The sequence below is a fragment of the Peromyscus eremicus genome, chromosome 7 (assembly GCF_949786415.1).
Source record: "Peromyscus eremicus chromosome 7, PerEre_H2_v1, whole genome shotgun sequence".
Taxonomy (NCBI): Eukaryota; Metazoa; Chordata; class Mammalia; order Rodentia; family Cricetidae; genus Peromyscus; species Peromyscus eremicus.
The window spans coordinates 28,122,892-28,150,189 of record NC_081422.1 but is presented as its reverse complement, the minus strand read 5'-3'; the positions used below and the strand labels follow the sequence as shown (position 1 = coordinate 28,150,189).

At 46.8% G+C, this 27,298-nt stretch overlaps 1 protein-coding gene across 1 annotated transcript in view; it reads left to right on the top strand.

The window, feature by feature from the left end:
• Fli1 (Fli-1 proto-oncogene, ETS transcription factor) overlaps window positions 1–27,298 on the top strand; it is a 121,272-nt gene that overhangs the window by 77,770 nt on the left and 16,204 nt on the right. The window contains exons 4-5 of the mRNA XM_059267579.1: window positions 4,022–4,225; window positions 12,217–12,282. Of these exons, the coding sequence (XP_059123562.1) occupies window positions 4,022–4,225; window positions 12,217–12,282 (270 nt within the window). The remainder of the gene's footprint in view (window positions 1–4,021; window positions 4,226–12,216; window positions 12,283–27,298) is intronic.

Genomic DNA, 27,298 nt, shown 5'->3' with positions numbered 1-27,298 from the left:
CAGGCAGATTTTCCATGAGTGGCCTGGTACTCCAGGATGAAACCTACTCAGAGAGCGGAGGCAAGGCTGCCTCACGCCGCCATTCCTTCCTGTAAGGAGTACAGCTCCCCGTGTCCACCCTTCCCTCAGGCATGTGCTTCCTGGCCTCCGCTAGGTTCCACCTTCCCAAAATTACAGCCAGCTCTTTCAGTTTTAAAATAGAAATAACTATATTTAACAAACGGAACGCCTCCACGTGTGTTGCCACGAGTTATGTCATTATGTGGAAATAGCCTCTCTTTGTCCTAGGTATTGGTGCTGTTGGTTACAGGGGCGGGGGTCTATTGTTAAGTCCTCCGGTCTGGTGGATAGATGCTACCTGGGCCAACCCCAGTACACTCTGTTGCCTGGACGTGGAGGGAATCCGAAAACTGCCACTTTAGGGTGGGTGCCAGGTGGAAGGGGCAGAACGTCCAGAGCGTGAACAAACTGAATTACAAGGCAAGGGCTCAAACGGATCTAACCAAAATAACTTCACCAGAGAGGCTGGCTCCCTCCATCTGTAAACCTGTAGACACAGTTGTGTCTTAGAAGGATTAGCTGTTTCCAAGGCAGTTTGGAGGGATTTGTCTATTGGTCTGAAGGATGATTTTGTGATAGGCATATTCTTCCTCTGTCTTGGGTGATTGTTTCTATAGGAAGTTGTGTCTATTCTCCTAGAGTGACAGCTACATTTCTGAGTTCTAGGCTAAATTCTACATGGCAGAGGGTGTAGAAGATGCAGGAATAGAGGCAGGAGAGGAAGGGCTCCTGGGTGTTGTTCTGCAGTTCCCAGAACTAAAAGCGCTTGGGCAGAATCTTCTTCAAACATAGGGGCTGATGGCAAGGAGAGCGTCACCTGTTTTATTTGTCTGTTTGGGTTGTTGGAGACAGGAGTTCACTGTTTTAGCACAGGCTGTCCTAGAACTCACTGTGTGAGCCAGGCAAGACCTTGCAGCAATCCTCCTGCTCCTGCCTCCCGAGACCTGGGACTAACTACAGATGTGTGCCACCTGGGCCTAGCCAGAGCGCTTCATTTAGCAGGGATCTACAGGTGCCAGTATAAGGCCAATAGCTTTCTCTGCTGTATTATCATATCATCCAATTGCTTTGTCACTGCCCCCAGTACATCAGCTGGTGATGGCTAGCCCAGGAGGTCTTCTCCCTACTTTCAGACCGTAAAATCATATTGAAACAGGCCTTTGCTATCAAAATCTCCTGCTCCAACTTCAGAGCACAGGAAGGAACTCTTGAGGGAATGAACCATCAGGAGCTTGGAGATTACCTCAGAACCATCTTGCTTTGGTTGTCATAAGGAAGGGCATTGTGGGAAGAAGAAGGAAGAGGGGCCAGACTGCTTGGCTGACTCTCTTTAAATTGTATTGAAACGCTTTCAAGGGGATTGGCAAAAGGTTGGTCTTCAGTGGACCGATTTAACCACGGCAGTAAAAAAAGAAAATGGCATAAATTCTTATCAAGCTGTTTCAAAGCATTTGGCATAATGAATTCATGAGCCCAGACCTGCTCAGTTGTTCTCCCACTGGCTAGATCTGTAAGCATTACCCTTACACAGTCTGGCTTCCTCCAGGTCAGCATCCTGGACACAAGGGAAAGTCTCCTCTGAGCAAGTCCACAAATCAAGGCAATAAAACATTAGTGGAAGAACCGATTGAATTTATGATGGGAATTTAAGACAAGTATAAATGAAGGCCCTACTTAATCACCATTTCCACATCGAGAAGGGAAGGAGCAAGGGCTAAATCGTCCAGGAAATACATTTGGAAGAGTTTAGCATGATCGTGAGTGGAAGATTTATAATTCATGGTGCTGGAGAAGAAGAGAATTAACATTGTGATAGAGCCCAAAGCAAAGAGAGGAAATAATAAAATAAATAAAATATGGAGCATAAAATTGAATATGCAGTCTCAGATTCTACAAGTAAGGAATTAGGAGAAGCTATGGATGAAATAATATGCTACATAATCCAACTCCCTCTGGGATAGCTTTCTTTAGAATTCTGAGATTTCCATTTGCCTACAGCCCTTGCTTGATTTGAAAAGTAAAGGGATAAAAACTAAACAAGAAGTTTATCTGAAGAAGGCAAATACACACACACCCAAGGAGGCTGGCGACAGAGAAATTCTGGGTTCTGGCCCAAGGTTTTGCAGTTCCAAATGAGTTAAGGCAGGATCCTGATGAAACAGGACTGAGGGGATCTTGGGGGACCTGCTTCTCCAACTATGTGACATCTTTTGAAGGCTTCTATAGGAACCCCAGCAGTAGTTCCTGAGGCAAAACCTCTATGACTCCCTATCCATCTATAAAATGGGTATAACAAAACTCATTTTGTAGATTATCTTGATAGAAAAAAATGGGACAGATAGAGAGCTGGCCTGTGGTAGGATCTAACAGTTGGGCCATCACTAGGTAGGTACATCACTAGGTAGGTACTAGATTCTTGGTATGACATGCAGGAACTGTGGCATGTGACCTCCAAGCTTTTTTCTGTGCTCCCTCTCAAGGGTTTTTTTCTTTCATAACCCCTAGAGATCACAGCACCTGGCTTCCTCCCCACTGCCGTTGCTGACCATTTGGACCCCACTCCTCTTGTGCCTAGAGCTTTTGCAGGCTCTAGAAGGAGAGGAATGTGAGTTGGTTAGAAAGGAGCCCAAGTTTCCCTGCTAAATAAGCACGCTAAATGAAACAGACCAAGCAGAAAAGCAGAAGTCGGGAGCGACCAGCTGCCCTGCAATAAAATACCATCTCTTCTCCAGCAAGCCTCTCAGGACTCTCCAAATCCACCCCAGCCCCTTGTTCAAGGAGTTCAAGGAGAGGGAGAGGGAGAGAGGGAGAGAGAGAGAGAGAGAGAGAGAGAGAGAGAGAGAGAGAGAGAGAGCGAGCCACTCTGTAGCATAGAGTGCCTCAAATGCACAATCCGCGGGCCTCAGCTTCCCAAGTGCTGGGGGTACTGGTACGTGCCACCATGTCTGTGGGAGCCTATCACTTGCAGTATCTCCCACCTTAGACTGAGAAGCTACTTCAGGAAGCGATGAGAAAGAGGGAAGGAAAAAGGCAAGTGAGAACAGAGGCCTTGTTCCTGTGTTGTTCTCGTGCATTCACAGTTAAAGAGGTTTCTGTCTATTGCACCGTTTACCATCTTTAAGTATTTAAATATCCCAAAAATATTTAGGGATGGCCTGCTAGAAATCTTAACACAGCTCTGCCCTGAAAGGAGGAAACCCAGATTAGGTTTATGTCAAATAGGAGCATCATTGGGTTTTCCAGCTGTCCAGACAGAATTGCAGGAAAAGCACAAGTGTATATATTTCCTCTTCTATAGGCATCTGAAGGATCAGTGTGCCTGCCTCCTTGCACTCATTAATATTCTTAAGATACAAATGGCTCCCCTTTGCAGAGACGTCGGTCACTGGGCCTGTGGGATTGTTTATTTTCATTCTGATGCCACTGTTTCTCAGGCCAAGGTTTCAATTGCCCTCCAAAAACTTTAAATAGCATACTGTCAGGGTATATGTTGAGGCAGCTAAGAACCTTTCCCAGCGCTAAATGGTTCAGGCATTGCCAGATGCCATGGAGCCAGATGGGGTGTACTGTGGGGGACCATCTGGAAGGGAGGCGAGGGAGGGGGAAGAAAGAGAGAGGTATAAGAGGGGAAGACAAGAGGAGAGATAAAGATACAGTGACTAGGGAGAGAGAGAAGGAAAAACAGATGAGGAAAAGGGAGGAAGAAGACGAGAGGGGAGCTAGCAGAGAGAGAGAGAGAGAGAGAGAGAGAGAGAGAGAGAGAGAGAGAGAGAGAGAGAGAGAGAGAAGAGAAGAGAAGAGAAGAGAAGAGAAGAGGAGAGAGAGGAAGAGGAAAGAGAGGTCCAGGGAGAGAGAGAGGACATAGGGGAGAGGCAGACAGGAGATGGAGAAGGGAGGGTAAAGGGTAGCCTCGGCTGCTGGAGCAGCATTTGTGCTGACCGTTTGCATCTCTCCTCTGCAGACCCAACACTGTGGACGGAGGAGCATGTTCGACAGTGGCTGGAGTGGGCCATAAAGGAATATGGCTTGATGGAGATCGACACCTCCTTCTTCCAACACATGGATGGCAAGGAACTGTGTAAGATGAACAAGGAGGACTTCCTCCGAGCCACCTCCCTCTACAACACCGAAGTACTGCTGTCACACCTCAGTTACCTCAGGGAAAGTAAGTGGACCGTGTGCTCACAGGGCATGGGGAAGCTCCTGCCAGGTCCCCAAGAGCCAACCCAGGGGAAGGAGGTGGGTACATTATACCAGTCACAAGGGACACATGACAAGGAGCAGCATCCTTACTCCTGGAACCTTGTCAAGGTCACATGGGTTCCTACAAACCCCACAAGGAAAGACCCAATCTATGAGTGTCAAGGGAAGCAAAGCAAAAACAGAAAAAAAAAAAACCACAGTGAGCTTGGACTCGGGGAGCATAACACCAGAGACTAGGTAGGCTCTGAGAAGATCTCTCTTCCAGAACCTTCTGCTACTTAAAACTGCAGAGACAGAGGCTCTGGTTGGAGGTTTTCTAAGGAAACTTTTGAAGTTCTTCCTGGATATTCTGAACATAGATATGGAGTCTAAGATTGTGGGAGCTGACATATTACTCCTCCTAGCCCATCAGTCATTCTGATACCCCATCCCTACCCTACAGGGCTGCTTCCCCCCCCCCCCCCACCGTCACAAAACAAGGAAGTAGCTGGTGGCAAGGGTTTGTTAGGAGACACTGGAAGCTTTCCCAGAACAGCCTGGACAGTAAAGAGAACGTTGGGGAGGGAAATCTTAATAAGGAAAGAGTTAACCCAACAGGAGGCCCCCTAGTGCCGAGCACCCGCCAGTTCCACATGAATTTTGATGGAGATGGAATGGAATTCCTTTGGACCTGCTGGTGACCTCAGCCCTAACTCCCCATCAGAAGTCCGTGCCAGGTGCTATTCCCACACTATCTCCAAGTGCTGAAGGTATACTCAGTGGTCTGCGGAGATGAGCTGAAGCCACAGGAAGGCAGCTGTGGGCTCATTCTGCATGAAGGCATTCCTACGGAGAGCCATGTCCAAGAGAGCCTGCACAGACCAAGACACACTGTCCTAGTTCGCCAGGGGTATCGCAAGAGTTAAGCTTTGGGAAGGCCTGATGGTGTTGAGGCCCCGTTGAATGCTGAGACCCGGGACAAGACGGTGGGACTGCTTTTCCTGGGCTCGTAGGCTCTGGGCTGGTCTACCCTCTGTTGGATCTCCATTGCGGTGGCTATCGTTGCAATCCATGGTCTCTGTGTAAGAGAGTACTGTGGAGAGCAGGGACAACACACGCTGGCTGGAAAACTCAAAATAAAAATAAATGCGTTTGGAAGTTTCCACTGGTGCCTCTGCGCTATCCAGCCACCTCTCAAAGGCAGCCGGTGATGCTGAGAGAGGGTGTGCTAGCTCCACAGCTATGACCTCATGTCTGAGCTGCTGCAGTATGAGGTCAGTCCAAGAAACAACAATTTTAAAAGGGGGCCGTTTGCTACCTAGTCTTCTCTGACTTTTGGATGACGAGTTCAATAATGATCCGTATTCCTCAGCCTTTAAATGCTTGATGAAAGGGAACAAAAACAAAAACAAAGGCTCTTTGAACAGAGTTCTGCCGTGATCCACATGGAGCAGGGGAGACGGGAGGCAGAGCGTGCGCACGGGAAGCAGAGGCCAGCAGCACAGAGCCAAGCCTGACCCCTAAGCTCCTCCAGCATCCACAGTGAAGGAGGTTGAGTGATCCTCAAGGAAGACGACATGACAGAGGCCTCAGGGAGCTCCACACAGAAGACCCAATAATATCGGTTTTCATGGTGGATGCCTGTGAGGAACATGTTCAAAAACATTTGGACTCTGTGAGAGGGAAGCGCATTCAGACCATGTGACCTCCAGGCCTGGATTTCTGACCCACCCATAAACAGTCCACTTCTTCTTTCTGTCACCAAAGAAGCTGAGCCACAAATACTGACATGAGACAGATAGCCACTGCTCTGAAGGTCCAGGAATACAATGAATCAGTCAGTGCTCGCCATCACCCATGGGAGGCCGCTTACTGGACAGATAAGAGGCGGTGAAGGGGTGAGCAGCTGGAGAGGAAGCAGGGAGCAGAGTCTGGTGTTTGGAGGAGAGAACATAGCAAGAAAAACTGTGGCTTCTCTCCTCCTAAGAATACATGTCAACGTCATGGAAGACGCCATACAACAAAGTTCTGGAGAGGGAACTGCTATGAGAGGGTTTCAGGGTTGAGAAAAGGTGGAAAGCCCTTGAAAGCACAGGGCAAATTTCTTGGATCTAGAGGATGGTGATAACAGTAGTAGGTCTACAGGGAGAGCTTTTCTAGTACTAAAATGGTTATTGTGGTAAACCATGAGATGTGCTTGTGACACAGAGTTGAGGGGGAAACTATGTCTATGGACCAAAACAAAAATTATAATAGCTGTATTAAATTTAAATTTTCTTGAAACGTAACAGAGATTGTAATAATCGTCTGAGGCATTTAGATTGAAAATGATCTACATGGAAATTTTCTGATTTGTTTTCTTTTCTTTTTTAAATCTACCTTCTCCCTTTGGGGTTCCAGCCTCTAGAACCCTCTGGTTATCGGCACTAGTTGTCTGCGTAGACCATGTAGAAGGCCGTTTATCAGACACAGTCACCTCTCTGGTGGCTGAAAACTTTTTCCTGCTGGACAACATGCCTACAAACCTTCATGGTTTTCCCAGACTGGTTTGCAAGGGCTGTTTCTTGTGTAAGAGAAGCCATGGCTTGGCCCAAGGTTGGGGTAAAGGGAATGCATGCTGATTCTCAGCATCATCACGTTGGGGAGCAGTTGGGGCCCAAACATTTCCCCTTTCGGCAGGTGGAAGGAAAAGAGCTGAGACCCTCACCACAGGTGGAGGACACAGAGTAGAGGGTTATCAGTACAGGGGGACCTGGGAGGAACCAAAGCATGGACTGGTGGAAGCCAGGCCAGTGAGATGGTTCAATGGGGAAAGACACGTTTGTAGGGCCAGATGTTGTGGCCTCAAATTCACTTTCACGATAAACAGTTGACTATTCTTGTTGTCTAGGAAGAAAGCTATACCTTAAGTTTTCAAAGCTTAATTGTAAATTAAAGAGGAGTTTCCCATGATAAGGAAGAAATAATGGTATCCTGAGCCCCTCTACACCTGCCGGATAGATGAGCCCTGCCTAAAAATGTACCAGCTCTTCCCGCCTGGGCATTTCAGCTGTTCCAGAGGGAGCACCGTGTGACATCAGGAGGAAGATGGAGGGGCTGGCACTGACTAGGGAACCCACAGTTATTGGAGTCAAGCTGAAATGTCTGAGGGGACACCGGCTCAGGCAGGCACCAGCTCAAGTGTCGTTCACTACATATAGAAAGGACACCCCCTTGTGGACACCAAGGACACAGCTATGATCCCTGTTTCATGACCAAAGCAACTGAGGCAGGCCAGCTTCAGGAGTCCATCCAAAGGCATCTGGCTTATGCAAAGCCCCTATCTTGACCTCTGAGATTTTGGCCACTGAAGCTTTCAGCCTGAGCTAAAGTCACTGCTGTAGAGGACCTGCCAACTTCGGGGCAAGATGATTGACCATGTATGAATTAGGATGTGGACACAGGCAAACCTGCACCCCATTTGTCTCCCTTCTCATCTCCCAGGCTAATCTCATCTCCAGCCTCTGCCTTGAGGGCCAAACTAACGTCCCCACAAAGTTTTCCATTTGTCAATGTACCAACAGATATATGCTTTCCAAAACTCCTTTGAAGGCTCCTGGAATGACGCCCATTAAACCAAACCCATCCTCTCTCACCCTGACCTCCTCTCTTCTCCAAACTCTGGGTGTGATGGACAGCTCCGCCAGAATACGGAGACAGACATGCTCACTGGGCAGAGGCACTGTGTAACAGCCAAGAACGTGGCAAGTGGGATCTGTCTCCTCCCAGGCCAAGAGCAATGAGACTGACCTTGGGGAAGGAGGGCCGGCTGTCCCCAACTGACAGTTCAGCCACAGGGCCACTGGGGGGAGTTTGGGGATGTCGAGGAGCCTGAAAGCTCTTGGGCTGAAGAGCCAGGAGTAGAAGAAAGGGGGTTTTGTGGTTGATCCTTTTCGTTCTCAAAAGAACTGGGTAGAATGACCATCTGGGTCTGACCTGGGAAACACACTAAGAAGCCGCATTTTCAAACAGTGGCAGCCCCAGAGGATGAAATACATCAGGTGACAGGGACACCCCAGAAAAGGTATCAATCTTGATTCCCACTTTTAATTTAAACGTAATGGAAAACACATTTTGCATTCTGTGGTATTCCCACCTGCAACCTCAGATGGCCAGCAAAGGTGACGGCCCAGTCATTAAGTTGAGGAAGTGTTAAGCCTTCGGGGGCGGGGTCTGGCCTGGAAAGGAAGGCAGGACTCCAACAAGATAAAGGGCCAGTGGCCTCAGACTCACTAGTAGCTGGCCTGTTGTTCAATGTATAGAAGCCAACTCCCCTCCTCTGCCCTCCCAGTGTTCATTTAGGGCTGCTGCTGCCTGAAGCACAGAGAAAGGAAGCTAGGGATCTGCTGGCTGGCTGGGCTTGGGGAGGTCGATGCTGCTGGGCTCCGTGATAACACTGAAGGAGGCAGAGACAAAGGATCTGCACCGGGTCCCTTGCCTCCACTGCTCCAGGTGTCCCAGATAAAAAGCAAACTAGAGAGACCACAGAGCTGAAGGAATTTCAGAGCCTCACGCCTGCAAAGCCCTTTCCCATCTTCCCCTACCTGCCTCCTTTCAGCTCTCAGAAGTCCAGTTTAGAATGGACTCGAATGGAAAATGCCCTTGTTGGGCTGAGGACGTAGCTTAGGTGGTACAGTGTTTACCTAGTGTGCAGGACACTCTGGATTCAATCCTGTGCACCCTATAAACTGGGTGTGGTGGCCAGTGTCTGTAATCTCTAGCACTTGGGAGGTGGAAGCCAGAGGATCAGAAATTTAAGATTATTATGAGCTGTATAACAAATGTCAAGCCAGCCTGGGATACATGAGAACCTGTCTCAATAAAGAAAAAAAGAAGAGGAAAAAGAGGAGGAGAAGGAATGGTAGGAAAAGAGCGAGGAGGAAAGAAGAGGAAAAAACAAAATTAGTCTTGTCCTCAAGCTCTGGCCTTGGAAGGCCATTTCACTCCCAGCAGCTCCAGCTTCATGCATTTTAGAGCAAATGTGTCTCAAATCAACAGGTACATATACATGCATATGTGTGTGTCCTGTCACACAGACAGAAATACCTGAGTGGACAACAGTTTAAATGAAAGCATAGCATGCAGGGAGTTATGAAAATTGCAATGTACAACTAGCCCCAAGGCACCTGCATCTGCCTTCCAGTACCGTTTGTTTCCCTCCCTCCCTCCCTCCCTTCCTTCTTTCCATCTTTACTACTTTCATTTCTCTATTTATTTTGTTGGTTTATTGATTGATATCTTTCTGAGACAGAGTCTCTCTATGAATCTCAGCTACTGGCACTTTCAGTGATCCTCTTGTCTTCGCCTCTGGAGGGTTGGAATAAACACACATACTTTCTTGCCCGTCTTAGCTGTGCTGATTCAACCTAAAGGCTGCTTCAGCTTCTGGACTGAGGGCAGGTCTTATAGAGCAGCCAGTCAGTTGGTCCCATCTCCTGGTCTCCTGCGCCTCTGGCTGTGTGACCGTAAGCGTCTGGCTTGACTTCTCAGAATGCTGATCCCAGCAGTGGAAGGAGACTATGCCTGGCTTTGCAAGGCTCCTACAGGGACTAAGTGGTGGTGTATGGGAGAATGTGGAGATAGCTTAGTCGAGACAGTGCCTACCATGCTAGCCTGAAGACCTGATTGCGATCCCAGAACCCATGTAGGAAAGCCAGTGATGGCAGCATACCCTTGTTGGCCCAGCTCTGGAGAAGTGGAAACAGATGGATATCTGCACCCCCCCCCTCGTCCTTGCTGGCCAGCCAGCCTGGCCTAATCAGCTGGCCCCAGGTCCCAGTGATACATTCTGTAACAAAACACACACACACACACACACACACACACACACACACACACACACACACACACGAGTGTGCCTGGCAGTGCAAATGTGGTTCAGGAGCGCTGCCCTGTCTAGCCATTGACTAGGGCTGTTGGTACTGGGGAAACTCTGCAGGACTCAGCAGCACTAAGACTGCTTGCTCAGATCCTCAAAGCAGGAAGAGGAAACCCAAAGCCACCAAACTGGAGGCTAGACTCCAGGAAGGACTTTCCAGCAACTGGACAAATTGCCTTAAAAAAAAAAAAAGTATGCAGGGTGCCTCCTTGGTAGCCTGAGGACCTGGTAAAATAAAAACCAGTGAGAAGAAAACTTGTACCCCTGGGGAGAGGCCAGCCCCTCCCCCATGGAGGTTTCCTCTCCTCCAGTGAAACTTGAACCAAGACAGTCTTGGGGCAAAATCTCTCCCCTAGGTTACCATGAAATATGTATTTCATGCAGGCTTTGTGGAGGTCAGGCAACCCTTTCTCTTGGCATTCTGGGAGTTTCCTGTGGCTTCACGTGTGCTCAGAGAGGAACTCTGACCGTGGGGAAATTTAATAAATGTGGTTTATCTGAGCCCCGTCTCTGGCCTAACTTCGTACTAATGACTCGCTGCTCAGAGACCATCATTTTTCTTTATTTGCTGTAGCAGCGAGTTTCTGCCCGAGGGAGAAAATGCCTGGGACAGAGGTACAGACATTCTTGGTCTTACCCCTGAGAGGTTTTGGGTATTCTCTTGGAACGTTTGGTTCCATTTCTGAAGCTCTGTCCGGTCACGGAGGATTATTTCTCATTGCGGCAGGACCCATTCCTAGCTGGAATTCCAGACGGCAAGGCCAGTGCCCGCAGCTCTTGTGTAAAGGGTTTCCATTCTCTGTAACTGAAAGCAGTCATGATAACTGCTAGCTTCGACTAAACGCTGAAAACAAGTGAGGGTCTGTGCTGCACACCGTCCAGGCTTGGTTTTATAGAAGCCTCACAGCCGCCATCCCCATTCAGTAGGTGTAACTCTTCACCCAGCACAGATGAGGGCCACGTGACCCAGAGGAGCTATGCTGATGGACCTATACTCAGATGAACTTGTCACTTTGAAGTGTGATCGCTTAAACTAAAATGAGTCTGTTGCTTGTTCACTGGTGTTCTTGAAAACAGAATGTTGCATCTGCATTGGGGTGGCTGTGTCACTTAGAAAAAAAATGCTATCCACATATCTGCACTTCAGCATATAGTAATCTCTAAATATCACCCATCTGTCTCCTGATTTTCATCTGGGAACTACTACAGAGCTAGAAAGGATAGGTACCTGAGCTAGGGGTCTTATGTCCCAGGAGGAGTCCTTGGTTGCCCTGGTAGGACCCATACTTTCTCTGGATGCTCAACACTCATTCATAGCAGGGGGTGGGGGGAGACACACACCACTCTGCTTCTGAGCCCCTCCCTGACTGAAGGCTAAGAAGAGACCGACTGACAAACCACCAAACCATTCCCAGCCCGGCCTCCCGTCAGTCCCCTTAGCCACATGCCCCAGGGACAAGAGTTGTTTTAGAAAGGCTTTTTTAGCCTCAAACACATGTGTTAAGTTCATGGTGTCCTTTGTAAAAGCAGATCCCAGCCCTAGTTTTGACGGCTTTTCAAAATGTCCCCAGGAGAATCATGAGAAGAATCCCAAAAATGCCTCCATTTTACAAAATAAAAACTCTTGGGTTCACTTTAAACAAAGGGACAAATCTAGTTTTGGGGGGGAAAAAAGGGAGCATGTGTTTTACATGCAGTGACAACCAAAAACCAGTTATCCGATGGCTTCACTGGTGCCTGATACAGAGATGTTTACACCAGAGCTTCATGTTAGAAGACGTACATCAGAGCTCTAAGATGCCTGAAGAGTCAATGAGCCACTCTGTGTGCGTTGAGTTCTGCTTTCCTTGACACAGGGGGCAAGTTCCTGTTACAGCATCACCACCTCAGAGGTGGGGTCCCACCCAAAGGATCAGTAGGCCTCCTACTACATCTCTAAAGTTTCCTCTACTTAATACCAACATGCTGGAAACCCTGGCTTTAACACACAGACCTTTGGGGAACATTCTAGATCTAAACTGAATTTGTATGACATTTAGTTTTTGCTTTTATTTCAGGTTCACTGCTGGCCTACAATACCACCTCCCACACAGACCAGTCCTCACGGCTGAGTGTCAAGGAAGGTAAGTCCGCCCCCTCGTATGCCCAGACTCCCTCTACTACCAGACACAGCACAGCTTCATACTGTTCAGACAGGTGGGAAATGCCAGGTCTGGACACCAATTTCTTGATCAGGAAACTATTTTTCTAGTACACAAAACTTAAAAAAAAAAAATTCTAAAAGATGTTTTCCCTCCTTCTGCCACTAGTTTCAAAACTACAAGAGAAGCTTTGAAGTCTCTCATAAAAACACCACAAGGATATAATTTAAAGACATCACCCCTGAAAGAAAAGGGTGTTCCCTCTTGAGAACAATGGATTCTGCTAACTTTCCAAGCTGACACTTGGGGGCTGTCCTGGTGAAGATAATAGATTGTGTGTCTGTCTACCTCGTAAAGTTTCGTTTTCAGGGTTTTCTCCTGAAAAACTTTTAGCTTTGTCAATTCATGTTTAAATGGTAGTTTGAAGATTTGGTCTAGTATAGGTTGGTCTGGTCTAGTTCGGGTTGGTTTCATCAAACTCCTCATTTGATTTCAACTAGTTTTGTTCAGAACGAAAGAAAACTGTCTCAAAAAATGATTTTAGTGAACGTTAAAGTAGCATTTCATAGTCAGCAGGGGCTGGAGCTCATGCTAGTTGGTAGAATGCTTGTTCAGAATGTGTGAAGCCTTGGGTTTGATCCAGCATCTCACACACACATACACACACACACACACACACACACACACACACATACACACATGCACACGAGGGGGGGAGCACACTCATTTATTTATGACATTATAATATTGTAGAATTGGACCAGATACTGTCTGATTTTAGCATTTAAATGGATGAGTAGTTCATGATATCTGCTTAATTAATGGAGAAAATAAAAGCAAATAATTATTAGAAACCAAAGAAAGAGTGAAAACCAATCTTCCCACGGCAGTGGAGGAGGGGGGCAGTCCACAGATGAAATCCTTGGAGTAGGGTTGGTGGGACGATAGGCGTTTGACAGGCATCTCTCTTCCTGGACACTCTCCAGTCCTAGTCTTTCTTGACCTACTCCATCACAAAATTGGACAGAGACAAAAGGATTCAGCACCGCTGCAGGTTCTTCTCTGGAAAGACAACATTAGGTTCCAAATTCTCATGGAGTGTGAAGGGAGCAGAGACCCAAACATCCCCACATGTCTCACTCCAGATCGCACCTTCAGTCACACAGGACTCTGTGTTTCCTGCTAACAGTGTATGACTTGATACAGGCCAGGACCTTTAATGGCAAGATTATACAACATAATGATTCTGCTTTTAGGTGGTTTTCTTTTTCCTTCCTTCTGCTCTATTACCCTACCTAGTCTTGTTTTGGCCACTGATTCTCCAAATCAGATGCTTGGTTGGCCTGAGAGCTGAAGGTCTGCCCACTCGGTCTACAAGCCTGGCGACCTCCTGTAACATCATGTCACACATGTCTGTAGCAGAGAATATTATTTTCATGACAAATCCACTGAGGTCCAGTCACTTGATTCATCCCATCCAGGTCCTCAGACTCTGGGTGAGGTGCAGAGTTCTAAGGAGGGTCAAGGGCTGACTCTAGAGCTCTCGGCTTCTGAGATGGCTGAGGATGGAGGCACAGCTTGCAGGTTTGGAGAGAAAGAAGGGCAGGTAGCACTGAAGAGAGGGAGAAAGAGAAGGACAGCAAGGAGGAACGACCAAGGAGGGGGAGTGAAGGAGAGGAGAGGAAGAAACACGAGGGAAGAACGCGAGGGAAGGAGAGGGAAGGGAAGGCAAGCTTTTGGACTACTGAATTAAGATTTAGTGTACAGCGTGCTGGTACCATCAGAATAAACCAATGAGACTTTGGACTGGATAAAACCAATGGGCTATTTGTCATACTGGGTTAAAATACAGGTTTAGGCGGAAAAGCTGGTTTTGTGACATTGAAATGTGTTGCTAACCAACTCCTTCCTGCTGAGAAGTCGGGCAGCCCCCAGCCCTCTGCCCTCTACCTGCCAGCCGGAGCCCCTCCTCCGCTGGCCCTTTTGTGTGGAGAGTGCATTTGTCTCGCTGCTGCCTCATTCAGGCTGCTTGCAGGAGCTGCCAGCTCCTACTGGGTAGCAACCCTCTTCTGAAATGGATTGACTGTAGCATCCAGGCAAACGCACCGGCTGCCCCATTCAGGTGGTGCGGGCCATTTATCTCCTAGCCTCGGCCCTGGCCTCTAGAGACGATTAAGCCTGTGCCTTGCAGGTGCGTCTTTTGTCCCCAGGAAAGCTCTCCACTTAAGCGGCTGCCTTCGCCTTTCGGTAGTCTGGCTGAACAACCCAGCCTGCCACAAAACAAAGTACATTAGCAATACAAAGCTAACAAACTCCCCCCCTCCCTTTCACCCTCTTCCCACCTCCCTGCCTCTCTCTTTCCCTAATAGCTATCTTTATTTTTTAATATTAAATGGAAAAAGAAATAGAAGACATCAATGCCACCTTGACTCCGTCTTTTTTTTTGAATAAGAGGCACACACAGCACTCAATTCAGAGCTGGGCGTGTGCCCATGGGTGCCTCTGCTCCCAGCTCCGCAAAGGGCAGGTGCTGGCTGGCATCAGGCACAAAGCAAAGAAGAGATGATGTCTGTCAGTGTGTCTTCGTGGTACTTAGCAGCCAGAACGCTGTTTTAGTTCAGAACGGCATGATCATCCTTTTAGCCCATCTCCTGGAAAACTGACTGCAGACATCGAAGGGTTATTTTATGCAGAAAGTAAGGTAACATTTCAAAAGTTGATTGTCACGGATCTTTAGGTCTTGAACCCTGTTGAGAGTCAAAGTTGAACCCAGCTGGAACTGTTGAGCGTTCTCTGCCTTTAGCTGCCAAATTTAATGTATTTAAAAAGTAAACAAGGACAGAAGTTATGGTGACCCACTTCCGCAGCAGCCATAGCTGTCCCTTGTGCAAGACTTTGGAGTGTGCCAGGCATGTGCACATACTTGGCTTTTGAGCTTTGCACCTTTCTGTGAATCGGCTGTTATTGTTTCCGCTCTGTAAAGAAGGGTGGGACAAGAGGCAAGTGGCTCCCTGAATGGTTTGGTAGCTCCTCGGTGTATGGAAAGGAAAGTCCCTAAGTCTCTGTCACAGGAGAGAGATGTGGTTGTTCCTAGAGTCTGGGAAGGACGTGAGTGGAATGGTTGCCGAGAGGGAGTGGCTGGTGGAGACAGTGGTGTGGTTGGAACCCAGGGAAAGCTTCTAGAGCACAGTAGGAAAACTGGTTGACAACAACTGATTCACTATTTCAAAACAGCCAGTAGGAGGGTTTTGGATATCACCAATTAAAAACAATTGTATGTGTGTGACTGCATGCTTGAGGGTGTGTGCATGTGTGCGTGTGGATGCTTGTACACATCTGTACACACGCATGTGGGGGCTAGAGGCTGACATCAGGTGTTTCCCTTGGTTGCTTCACACTCTAATTTTTTGAGACAGAGTCCCTCATTGAACCTGGAACTCATCCATTGAGCTCCGCTGGCTGCCCAGTAAACTCCAGAATCCCCCCCACCTCTACCTCCTCAGCTTTGGGATCACAGACCCACACTACAGCAGGCTAATAATGGATGCCAGGGATCCAAATTCCAATTTCCATGCTTGATCCACAGGCACCTTACCAAGTGAGCCATCTCCCTAGCCCCAGGGATTAAATTTATGAAGTGAAGGATATGCCAGTGTGTTTGACTTGGTTGTCACACATTGCATATATACTTTGTAATATCACTCTGAGTTCCCAGAGTATGTACATAAACATTATGTATTTGTAAAATATGTATAATTTAATGGCACTCATTGCCAAAGTTCCTCCTCAAAAATACAGTCTTTTCCTTCTGGCTATCTTTTCCAAAATGTAATTTGGTGCAGAAATTCCAATTTTTGCAAGATTTCTCTCTGTCCCTGTAGGGTTTCACTACTGCCTCCAGCTACATCCCTCTTCTCTTTCCAGAAATGAGTTCATACACAGCGTCCCCTTGGCCAGACCCCCGGTCCTGAATGCACAGACAGCCCCTTGTAGAGTCTGTAAAACACTGATGTCCCGGGACAGGTCCTCTATGACTGCCCTCTCTGGAGCCCTGGCACTCACTGGATGGAATGAGGGCTGGCCCCCAGAGACTGCAGGCGGGGAGAAGGACTTGGGTTGACTGAAGGTAGAAAGAGCGCTAGAGACAGAAGCTGGTGACAGCCTCTCCGCCTTTGAGTGTGTAGAGTCCCACTGAATTGTACACTTAGAAGTGGTTCAAGTGGTAATGTTTATTCAAAAAATGTAAATGCAAAAATAAAAACAAATACTGATGCCCAGGCCCAAACACAATGGATTCATTCTAAATCTCTACTGGGTGCCTACAGGGCCCAAGAATTTTTTTTTCCCTTAAGTTCTCCAGGCTTCTCCTAACCTGCTACCTAGCTTGACAAGCCCTGCTTCGTAGTACAGAAGGAGAGTAACCAACACATCTCAGGGCTACTCTGGCTCCTTCTGACCTTGCCTGTCCCCAGGTCATCCTAGACAAAGACCTGTGGATATATTGATTGTAAGCATAGGTGAGTGAAAGGACTCTCGCCGTTGATCATGTCATTATTACTGTTGTTGACACCTGGGTATGAGTATAGCATTTCACATCCCAGAAGCTCCCTGCTTTTGTGTCCTCATTCGACCCTCTAAGGGAAGATCGGGTGTTGCTAACTTGAGTTTATGGGAGAACAATGAAGATTTAGAAGCTAAGTGGCCTTTCCACGCAAGCATTCTAGAGTCAAACTTGTCTCCTCTCTGCTCTTCCCTGTCCTGAATGCTGGAATCCAGAGTGGGACTGCAGATTCTGGGTTGTAGGTCCAAGGTCCCGGCTCCTCTTTGTTTTTCTGGGCAGCTCCTGCTGCAGGGCCCCCTGCTGTGTCCCTAGTGGCCTCACCACAGGCAAGAGTGAGCCACCATCTTCAAGCCCCTCTGCATGCCCAAGTCCTCATTTCCTTAACCCTTATCCTGCATCTGCCTAAATACCTCTAGTTCTCCAAAAGGCAGAGGATATTGAGCTCCTTGTTCCTTAACTCCTGGAACTCACAGCTGCCAAGGGCTGGTGAAGCGCTGAGCTTCTAGCCCCCACCTGGAACCTTTGAGACCTGATGCCCAATGTGTAAACTGAAAACCACCAACCGCCCTGGCTGCCAAGGGTGGATGGTCTGCAGAAGGCTCCATCACTGGCAGTTACCTTGACTGATGGATTAAAAAGTCTGTCTTCTTACTTGCCAAGGATTGAGAAGAGAGGGACTAAATCACCTCTGTGTCCCATAAGCAGAATGCTCAACTAATATGTATGGACCATGCTTAAGAGAGCGTCTCCTCTCAAGAATGTCAAGGACAAGGGTGCAGCATGGAAGAGCAATCCTTCTCTGTAGCCTTTTAGTATTTACCAAATGTTTTCACATCCGTTATCCATTTGTGCCTCCCACCTTTGCTATGAAACCGCAGGTCTGTTACCCTTTGTCCCCATTCTGCAGATAAGGGCAATAAGGCCAAGAGCTCACAGCCTTCCTTAGATGACACCCCTGTTTGGGGACAGAACAGGACTCAACCCAGCATAGGTTTTCTTTGGTTCCTTGGGGGCTGCTTCCCACATTTTAATCTCAGCATCTTAAACATTCGTTGATGAATGTTTTCTGTTCACCTGAGGCAGACGCTCACTCCCTATCCCAGTGTCACACGGATGAGACTACAGTGTGACCATGGGCAAAAGTTTGCTTTTTACTGTCTCACTGTGGTATTTGGGTTGTTGTCACAGTACCCAGCAGAAACAACTCCACAGGGAAACTTAGAAACGTTGTGGTTTGAGAGAGGCTTCCATGCATCATGGTGAAGGAAGCATGGGCTGAGGCATGTGTGATGACGACGGGGAGAACATGTGGTAGCAGGCTTTCACATGGTGGTGGACCAGGGGGCAGGGAGGCCGAGAGCTAGACAGGGATGGAGTGTTACGCTATACCCTTCAATGGTCTACCCCTAGGGATCCACTTCCTCCAGCCAGTATCTCTCTTAAAGATTTCCATGAAACTGTACCACCCACTGGGGAGCAAGCATCCAAAACATGAGCCTGTGGGAGACATTTCCGATTAAGCCACAACACTCCATTTCCTCATGTATAAAATGAGGATAATTGCCATGCCCTCGTAAGCCAGCATGATGTCTGACGTGCCAAAAATGCTTGATAAAATTATATTAATAACAGTACATTATTATGATTTATGAGAAAAATTATAATAGTAATTAACATTATTGTTGGGGAAATATTCCAATGTATTTGAGGGTTACCAGCTGCTAATGATGTGAAGACATTGTGCTCTGATGGGGTGTGCAGCACTGTCTGAGCTCTACCGTACCAAGACAGTCAAGTTGCTCAAACACTTCCTAGGGAGAGACCCCTATGAAACGCCAAGAAATGCCATAAAACCACACCCACAAATGCAAAGTCACATGTCACATTCAAGATCTCTGAGGGTAAGAAAGGAATCAAAAGTCAAGAAGTACTACAACTGAAAATCCACTGGATACCTTTTATATGGCAAGAAATCAGAGACCATAAAAATGTGTGGGCCCAGCCAAAGTCACACACTAACCTAAAAAGTCTATGATCAGAAACACCTCTGACTACAAGCATTTTGTATGAGAGATTCAACCTGTATAGGGTTATTTTTTTTTTAATTTTTAATGTTTTAATTACGTTCATTTATTTTGTGTGTGGTAGGGTTGTTTACATGTGCTATAGCTTGAATGTGGAGGTCAGAGACAACCCAGAGTTAGTTCCTTCTACCACATAAGTTCTAGGATTTGAATTCAGATCTTCAGGCTTAGCAGCAAGTGCCTTTACCCACCAAGCCATCTCGCTGACCCTGTATATTCATGCAAATGATGTAGATGGTCAGTACCTTAATGAGGAGTAGACTCAAATTCTGTGATTCTTTCTCTCCTCTCCCAGTCATTCATTGACTCCTTCACTTTTGGAGGGTTTGTTCCATACAGTATACTTTCCTGAATGCTGGGAATATGATAGCCAAGAGATGCCATTCAAACATCAACCAAACATGAGAGATAAACAGTATGGCCTCAGAAAGTCTTCCTGCTGCCCCCTGCACACAGCTTCCCCATAGAAGTTCTGGATGTTATCATTTGAGAGGTTTGGGTGAAATATGGAGGCCTCTGAAAGAGCTGGAGCAACTATAGAAATAGCGGGGTTATGAGTCTAGGGTATTTGTGTCGGCACTGTCCCCTGGGGCCCTGGGTGTTCTAGGTTGTATTTTTAAAAAAGGTAAGTCCCTAAACCAATGAACAGAGTGTCAGTGGGTGACATCTGTGAGGAAAGAATCCTTGCGTAGGTCTCTAGCAGTGGCTTCCACAGACCTGGGAGACAGTGCACTTAGGCATTTCATGGTGAAACCGGAAGGTCAGGTAAGAAGTCAGAAGCAGGAACCAGGAGTTTACCTCACAATTCTCAGGCCCAGGGGTAGTGTGGTAGAGCTGAACTGAGATAGACCATGGATTCATAATTGTTCAGGCAGAGTAATTGGGGCAGGCTTCGTTAGACTTTTCTCTTTTACGTATCTTAGAAATTTTCCATGACTGTGAAGATGCAGATAAGTTTTGTATGGATGGGGAAAATCTAAATGAGTAGAGTCTTTGTTCGTCACACACGTACAGTGGATGAGAGTGATGTGCTATTAGACTCACACTCTGGGAGGACCAGCACTCAAATTGTGAGTTTATGGGTGGGGAGGGTAAGTGAGCATAGAAACCATGGACATGAGCTCTGTGTGTGTGTCTGTGTGTGTGTGTGTGTGTGTGTGTGTGTGTGCGCGTGTGTGTGCGCGTGTGTGTGTGTGTGTGTGTGTGTGTGTGAGAGAGAGAGAGAGAGAGAGACAGACAGACAGACAGATAGACAGACAGACAGAGAGAGGGTGTGTGGGTGAGGGTGCAGATGTGTGTTTCCTAGCTATTTTTGTTTTGTGGTCCAGAGGCAAGGTTTGTGATATGGATATTATGGATAAACAGTAGCTTTCTCTCCAGTTTTTTTTTTTAACTGTTTTCTTTGAAATTCCAGAGTTGATGTTTTGTCTGTTTCCTATCTGACCCTCTTTCAAAGATGTGTTGGCTTTTTTATTTTTGTTTTTATTTATTTATTTTTGAGAGACAGGAGAGGAGAGGAGAGGAGAGGAGAGAGAGAGAGAGAGAGAGAGAGAGAGAGAGAGAGAGAGAGAGAGAGAGAGAGAGAGAGAGAGAGACTGGAAACAAAGAATCCTTGTCTCTAAGCCCTGGCAGGCAGGAAACCCCAATCTCAGGGGAGTTCAGCCAGCCAGCTCGGCCCTGGAGTCAGACTCCAACTCTCTGAATTCAGTTTGACAGGCTGTCTGGGACACTTTCTAAGTAACCATTATCCTTCCTTTCTCTAAGTAAAAGAACTGTTATTCCCTTCCACGGGCGTGCTGCGGGCTCTGTTATTGCACACGTGTGGCCATACGGTGAGGAGCACACAGTTTCTCAAAATTACTGGAAACAGTTTGTATGTTTCCTAAGACAAGTGTAAATTTGTTCCAGGCTAACGAGCAAAAAATCTAAAGTATCTGCACCCACCCACCCCCAGCCCAAGAGAAGTAGGTACACTTGGGCTGGTGAGGCAGGGGGTGGCTTTGTCCTGGTATTGAATATGTACATATTATTCTTTTTTTAAATTTTTAAATGCATTGGTGTTTGACCTGCATGTCTTTGTAAGGGAGTCAGATCCACTGGAACTTGAATTACAGACAGCTGTGAGATGCCATGTGAGTGCTGGGAACTGAACCCAGGTCCTCTGGAAGAGCAGCCAGTGCTCTTAACTGCTGAGCCATCTCTCCCGCCCCCAATACACATTATTCTTATGCAGATTTCTTTGTAACACACATACAACTATCCCCCACTGACCATGGTCCTCAGCATAAATTAGAGTATCTCACTACTCTGCTCACTAAGGAAGGGTCTCACATGCACATTCATGTCAGCCTTGAGCTGCAGGCTGGCATGTGAGAGGTGACTGCTTAGAGTTCAGAGGAACTCTGCAGTCCCTGGAAGCAAGGCCTCGCTGGGTCCTTCGCAATGCTGACATTTATTATGAGGAACTGCATAGCCTGCTCATCCAGTGTGTTCATGTTTGAAATCCAGATTCATCACTGTGGGGCCCATGCAGCTTTACATGCCAGCACCTCTCTGGATAGCTGTGGAGCTCAGAGGTGGGACAGTTTTTGCCACCTAGAACACCGTTTTCTCACTCAGGTCTGAATGGATTTCTACCTAGTATGTCTTTAGTCAAGATCTGGATTGCTTTCCCAGCCTACCCCACCCGTACCCCACTTGTACTTCAGAGGCCTGGGCCCCATGACTTTACCTGATTCTAGTCTCCTCTGCCCCCTTTTCCAGGTGTTTTGTTTGTATCCACTGTTTTCCACTAGTATTCGAGAGATTCCAGAGGATTGTTTTTCCTCTCCGGTGACTAAAGCATGCTAGAGATGGGAACCATTGGATAGGCTGGTGAAAAGTAGGCCTTCACCCACCCCCTAATCATTGTCAGCCAGTTCTTTGGCTTTGTCCTCCTGTGGGAACTGCAGGGTTGTACCCTCTCCCCTCTCCTCTCCTCTCCCCTCCTCTCCTCTCCTCTTCTCTCCTCTCCTCTCCACCCCTCCCCTCCCCTCTCCCTCCTCTTTCCTCCTCTCCTCTTCTCTCCTGTCTTCTCCTTCCCTCCCCTCTCCCCTCCCCTCCTCTCCTCTTCTCCCCTTCCCTCCCCTCCCCTTCCCTCTCCTCTCTCCCTTCTCCTCTCTCCCCTCTCCTCTCCTCTCCTCTCCTCTCCTCTCCTCTCCTCTCCTCTCCTCTCCTCTCCTCTCCTCTCCTCTCCTCTCCTCCCACATAAACTTGACTTCTAGTCCATGTGGTCCACTCTGAGCTGTGATCAGTCCCATCCTACAGCAAAAAGGGAGGAAGTCTCAATGTGCAAATGTCCATGCTGAAGGGCTAGTGGTCTTTTATCCTTTGGGCCCAGATGCTACATGCTATTTGATCAGCTAACCCCCCTCCAAGCATGGCCCCTCAGAAAGGAGCCAAGAAAAGAGTGGCCCTCCAGGAAAAATGCTTTTCTTCTCCCCTCAACTTTCCTGTTTCTATCTTTTTTTACACTCTCCCCTTTATAACAATTGTAACATAGATGTTTTAAATACCTTCTTGTGCAGCCATTTTTCTATCTGTGTCATGAAACCTTATTAACTTAGTACTATCATCGCTCCCATTTTATATATGAGAAGCCCAGATCACCATGCTCATTTGAAGCAAGGCAGATCTGTCCTCACATTCCCCTTCCCCCAGCCAGGGTAGAGGACAGGTTCTGAAATTTCCTCTTGCATTTCCATTCAACTGTGTCTCAACTCCTATGGGTACAGTGATTAAATGCCTTGACAAAAACAACCTGAGGAAGAAAGGGTTTCTTTAGGATCACACTTCAGTGTCTGTCATGGTAGGACAGTCCTGGAGGTAGGAGCTCAGACAACTGGTCGCGTTGCATCCCCAGTCAGGAAGCAGAGAACAAAGATGCCTCTGCTCAGCTCCCTTTCTCTTTTCAATCGAGTCCAGGATCCAAGCCTAGGGAATGGCGCCACCCGCTTCTATCACAATCAACTGAATCAAGGTAGTTCCTCACAGGCCTGGCCTGTGATGTCTCCTTGATCTTGTCAACTTGATGTTATTAACCATCACAGGATGCCAGAAGACCCATTTCCTTCAGGAAGCTGTTGTGTCTACTTGTTAAATCCATGTGAATGTACCAATTCTCGCAATGGTCCAAAAATTCTCAATTTTACCTGTGTTCAAGAGGCGTATTAGTTTGTCCCACAAATCTTTCCGTAGCTTAGTCCTTAGAACTGGAAGCTTCCACTGTTTCTGCAGCATTATCCCCACACCACCATCACCTTCAGAGCCCACACTTTATAATTTATATAATGATACCTATAGCCTTTTGAGCTGAGTGTTACACTCAAGAGAAATGAAAAGACAATGAGCTTTAGTAAATGATGTATTATACCAAATAGCATTATTACCTATCAATTAATTGCAATCAATTTAGTCTGAAAAATGAGAGTGGGACATGGACAGCAGTCCAGGAAATCAAGTTGTAATGCTCTCCTTGGATGAGGTGCAGATCAACAAGACCCGCCAGGATGCTCCCTCACCTAAGCTCCCTCCATGCATTTGAGCCTGCCTGTGTTGGGGAACAGAGGAAGGAAGTTGGAGCTGAGTGGGGGGGGGGGTCCTTAGAACTGGAGGCTTCCAATGTTCCTGCACTGCCGTCCCCACTCCACCCTCACCGTAAGAGCCCACATGTTACCCCTACACTAAATGATGACTGTAGCTTCTTAGTTTACACCACAGGGTTTACCTCTTGTCCCTGAGCCAGGAGACACCACCCCCCTCTGACCATTCTGACTCCTCAGAAGTTCTCCTTTAGACCAACCTGCCTTCCTTACACCTGTCATTGCTTTTATGCTTATCAGAGCTGCTCTTAGATGCTTCCTGGAGAAATAAAGGAGGCTGCAGATGCCCATACGTCCTGCAATGCTAATAATGGTGACAGGGGATGCGTGTGCCCTGGTGCATTTTTATAAAGAACACGATTCCTGTAAGCACTTGAAGGTAGATAGGCAAAGGTACAAGGCTGTGGGGAAAGAATTTGTGGGTAATGACATCCTGGGTAGCTTTCCAACCTGACTCAGCTTCCTCCTGCTTCTCCCGCCTGGGCAGGCAGGGCCCTTCTGACTGTGGTGCTCTGTGGCTGAAGCTCCACCCCTGATACAAATGTCCCAGTTCCTATATCAGTCCTGCCATCTCTACCCAATTTCTCTTTGTCTTAGAGATCTGTCTCACTCCACACAATGAAGCTAAAAGTCAGCACGAAATTGATCTTAGTTGATTAACACCTTGACCATGTGGTCTGGTTTGTGATGGAAACTAAAAGTGGCCCCATTGGCTGTTTGAAGGAGAAAGGTCAAGAAAAGGAAGACTGTCCACAAATGGTTTTGATGCCCACTGGTGGCAGCCTCAACACAGAGTAGCCAGAGGCACTTATGTTGTCCAATATCCTGATTTAGACATACCAGGACAGGGGACTTGTTTAGGGGCAGTGGCCACCAGAAAGTGCAGCTAGCCTTTCACATTCAGGGCTTTGACACTGGCAGCTTCAACCAACTGTTGATGGATCAAAGTGCAACCTACTGAACAAGCGAGTGTACTGTCATTCCCTAAACAACGCAGGATAGCAATGAGTTACACTGTGTTAGATATTATAAGTGATCTTAGATACTCCTCTGGTGGTACAATGAGTTATTGTGCTTTACTTATACAGCGGTATGCATGCGTGGAGGCGGTACCCAAGTTGTGAGGCAGTGTAAGTGATCCAGGAACTGGCAATCTATGGGAAGAAAAGCGTGGGTTCTATTATAGTATTGTATCATTTTATAAAGAATTTGCAAGGTGGAGAGATGGCTCAGCCATTAAAGGCTAGACTCAGAACCAAAATAAATAATTTGAGCATCTGTGGGTCTTGGTGTTTGATAGAGACTCTGACACCAGTCACCCTCAAGTACAAAGGAAAGACTACACTTACAAAAACTAATTTTCTGCATGCTTCTTTCTATCTAATATCTGTCTGTCTGTCATCTATCTATCTATCTACACACAGAAAGGAATAGATCTGTCTTTTTCTCTATATGAAGAGGAAAAAGAGAAATAGAAACAGAGTCCTAGAAGGTCCTCTTGAGCCAGATGAAAAAAATCCATCTTCTGGCTAACAAGTGCTCTAAGTAGCATAGTTTGTTATTTTCATATGAAAACCTTTCCTGAGCATGTTTATAGATGTAACAGCTTCCTCTCTTCAGAGAAGCCTCCATTTAAGATCACAAAGCTCATTTCTCCTGAAGGATCCCCATGGAAAAGAAGACGAAGTCTCTGAGGAAGAAACTCTGGGGCTGGAATAGGAGTGTGAGGAGCTTTTCCTCTCTCTCGGGAATCAGTAGATCCCAGGAGTGAAGACTGAGAGGCTTCTTCTGTCTCTTCAGTGCTGTTTGAATTCCTGTCAGGCATAAGCTAAAGAGAGAATAATAACATTAAGTAGGATAATTACTTATATGTCAAAATCCAACAAACCTTCAAAGCCCAAATCAATCATACCTGGCTCAGAGTGTGTTTACCTTACCTCTACAAACTGAGTCTCTTCCCTGAGCCCCATATCCACAAGCTATTTCTGGACCTAATTACAGATTACCTAGTCATCTTTAATTGTGAGTTTTGCCCAGTATTCTTTCCTCCCACCCTGTAGATTTTCAGTAAATAACATTGACAATTGATGGATTCACTGGGAAAGAAAAGCTAATCTTTTTCAATTGAGTTAAATATTTACTCAGTCTTCCTCCACTAAAGAAAAAAACAGAAGAAATTAGCTTAGTTAGCACAAGAAAAATGAATTCCTTCTCTTCTATGAATAACACCTAAAAGGGGGGGGGCAGGGAAATGGCTTCCCGTGTAACGTGCTGCACAAATATGAAGACCTGAGTTCAGGTCCCAAGTACTCACATTCAAAAACAGAAACACAGGCAAGGTGGCAGTCATCTGTCATCCCAGCCTGGAAATAAAGACATCTGGGAACAGGGGCTCACTAGCCAGCCAGTCACCAGCCAAAACAGTGAACTTCAGATTCTGTGAACAGGCCTCCCATTCCGTGATAGAGTGGGACCATATTCTGCTACCAAAACTGGGACCATTTTCACAGATACTCAGAGGTAAGATTCCAGGTTCGACATGACCTACTCACCTGCCAGGCCAATGCAAAGCAATGTAGTTTCCTTTAGTTTGACCTTATCTGTCCACAACCCCCATGATGACACCAAAGATATGTCCTTCCCTGGAAACCGCTTCAGCTCTTCAGCTGCCTGTCAAAAGGCCAGTGAAAGACCTCCTCTCAAAACAGTAGCACTCATACTACTGAACGCTAATAATAATGTGGACAACAATAGAGGCATATACTCAAAGCCCACCTCTGACCTCCACATGTACACACCACGGTGAGCGAACTAGCACATACTCATGCGTGTGTACGCATACACCAAAACACTAACTGGAACACCATGAACTAGAATTCTGTAGGACACTTTGGAGTGTGTGAAGCCTCTTTGTATACATGATCTCTTCTATTCTCCAAAGATCTTTGTGAGGATTAAATATACTATTAACTCTTAGGAAGTCTGAAATTTACAACTAATCAGTTCTTTTCCACAAGACTATACCTCTCATGAACTGAGGTCAGAGAGGTGAAGTCACTTGCCAAGGTTCACACAGCACATAAATGGTGAGGAGGGAATTGGAATACAGAGTGGGAACCTCCAAATCCTGAGTTCTTTCCTTTGCAGTCAATGGTTTTACTGTTTGGAAACAGTGAGATTGCTTCCCCCAAAATATCTTTAAAGCATTAAATGACACCCCAACACAGTCCAGTGCTTGGTAAGATTCCATTATCACTTTTCCAAAGAGACAAAAAACTGTTCTTGGTATAATTTTGAAAAATCTGCAAACCTAAAAAGCTTTGGCTTGCTCACATAGTTATTCACCAGCCCTGCCCAATAGCCTAGATCAGTTTAAAGAAAGTCAGTTCTGATACTCTGAGTCATATTTTCAATTTCTATTAAAATTCTTACATGCTCACATATGCTGTCTCCCAGCTTTGGACCTTGAATCCTATACTCATTTGCATGTCTGGCTTAGATCATGTCTGGGGTCCCTCGAAGTCTGAAACAGGGCCTCCCATGCTGTGATAGAATGGACCATATTCTGCTACCAAAACTTGGGACCATTTTCTCAGAAACTCAGAGGTAAGATTCCAGGTTCAACATGGCCTTCTCACCTGCCAGGCCAGAGCAAAGCAATGTAGTTTCCTTTAGTTTGACCTCACCTGTCCACGTCCCCCGTGATGACACCA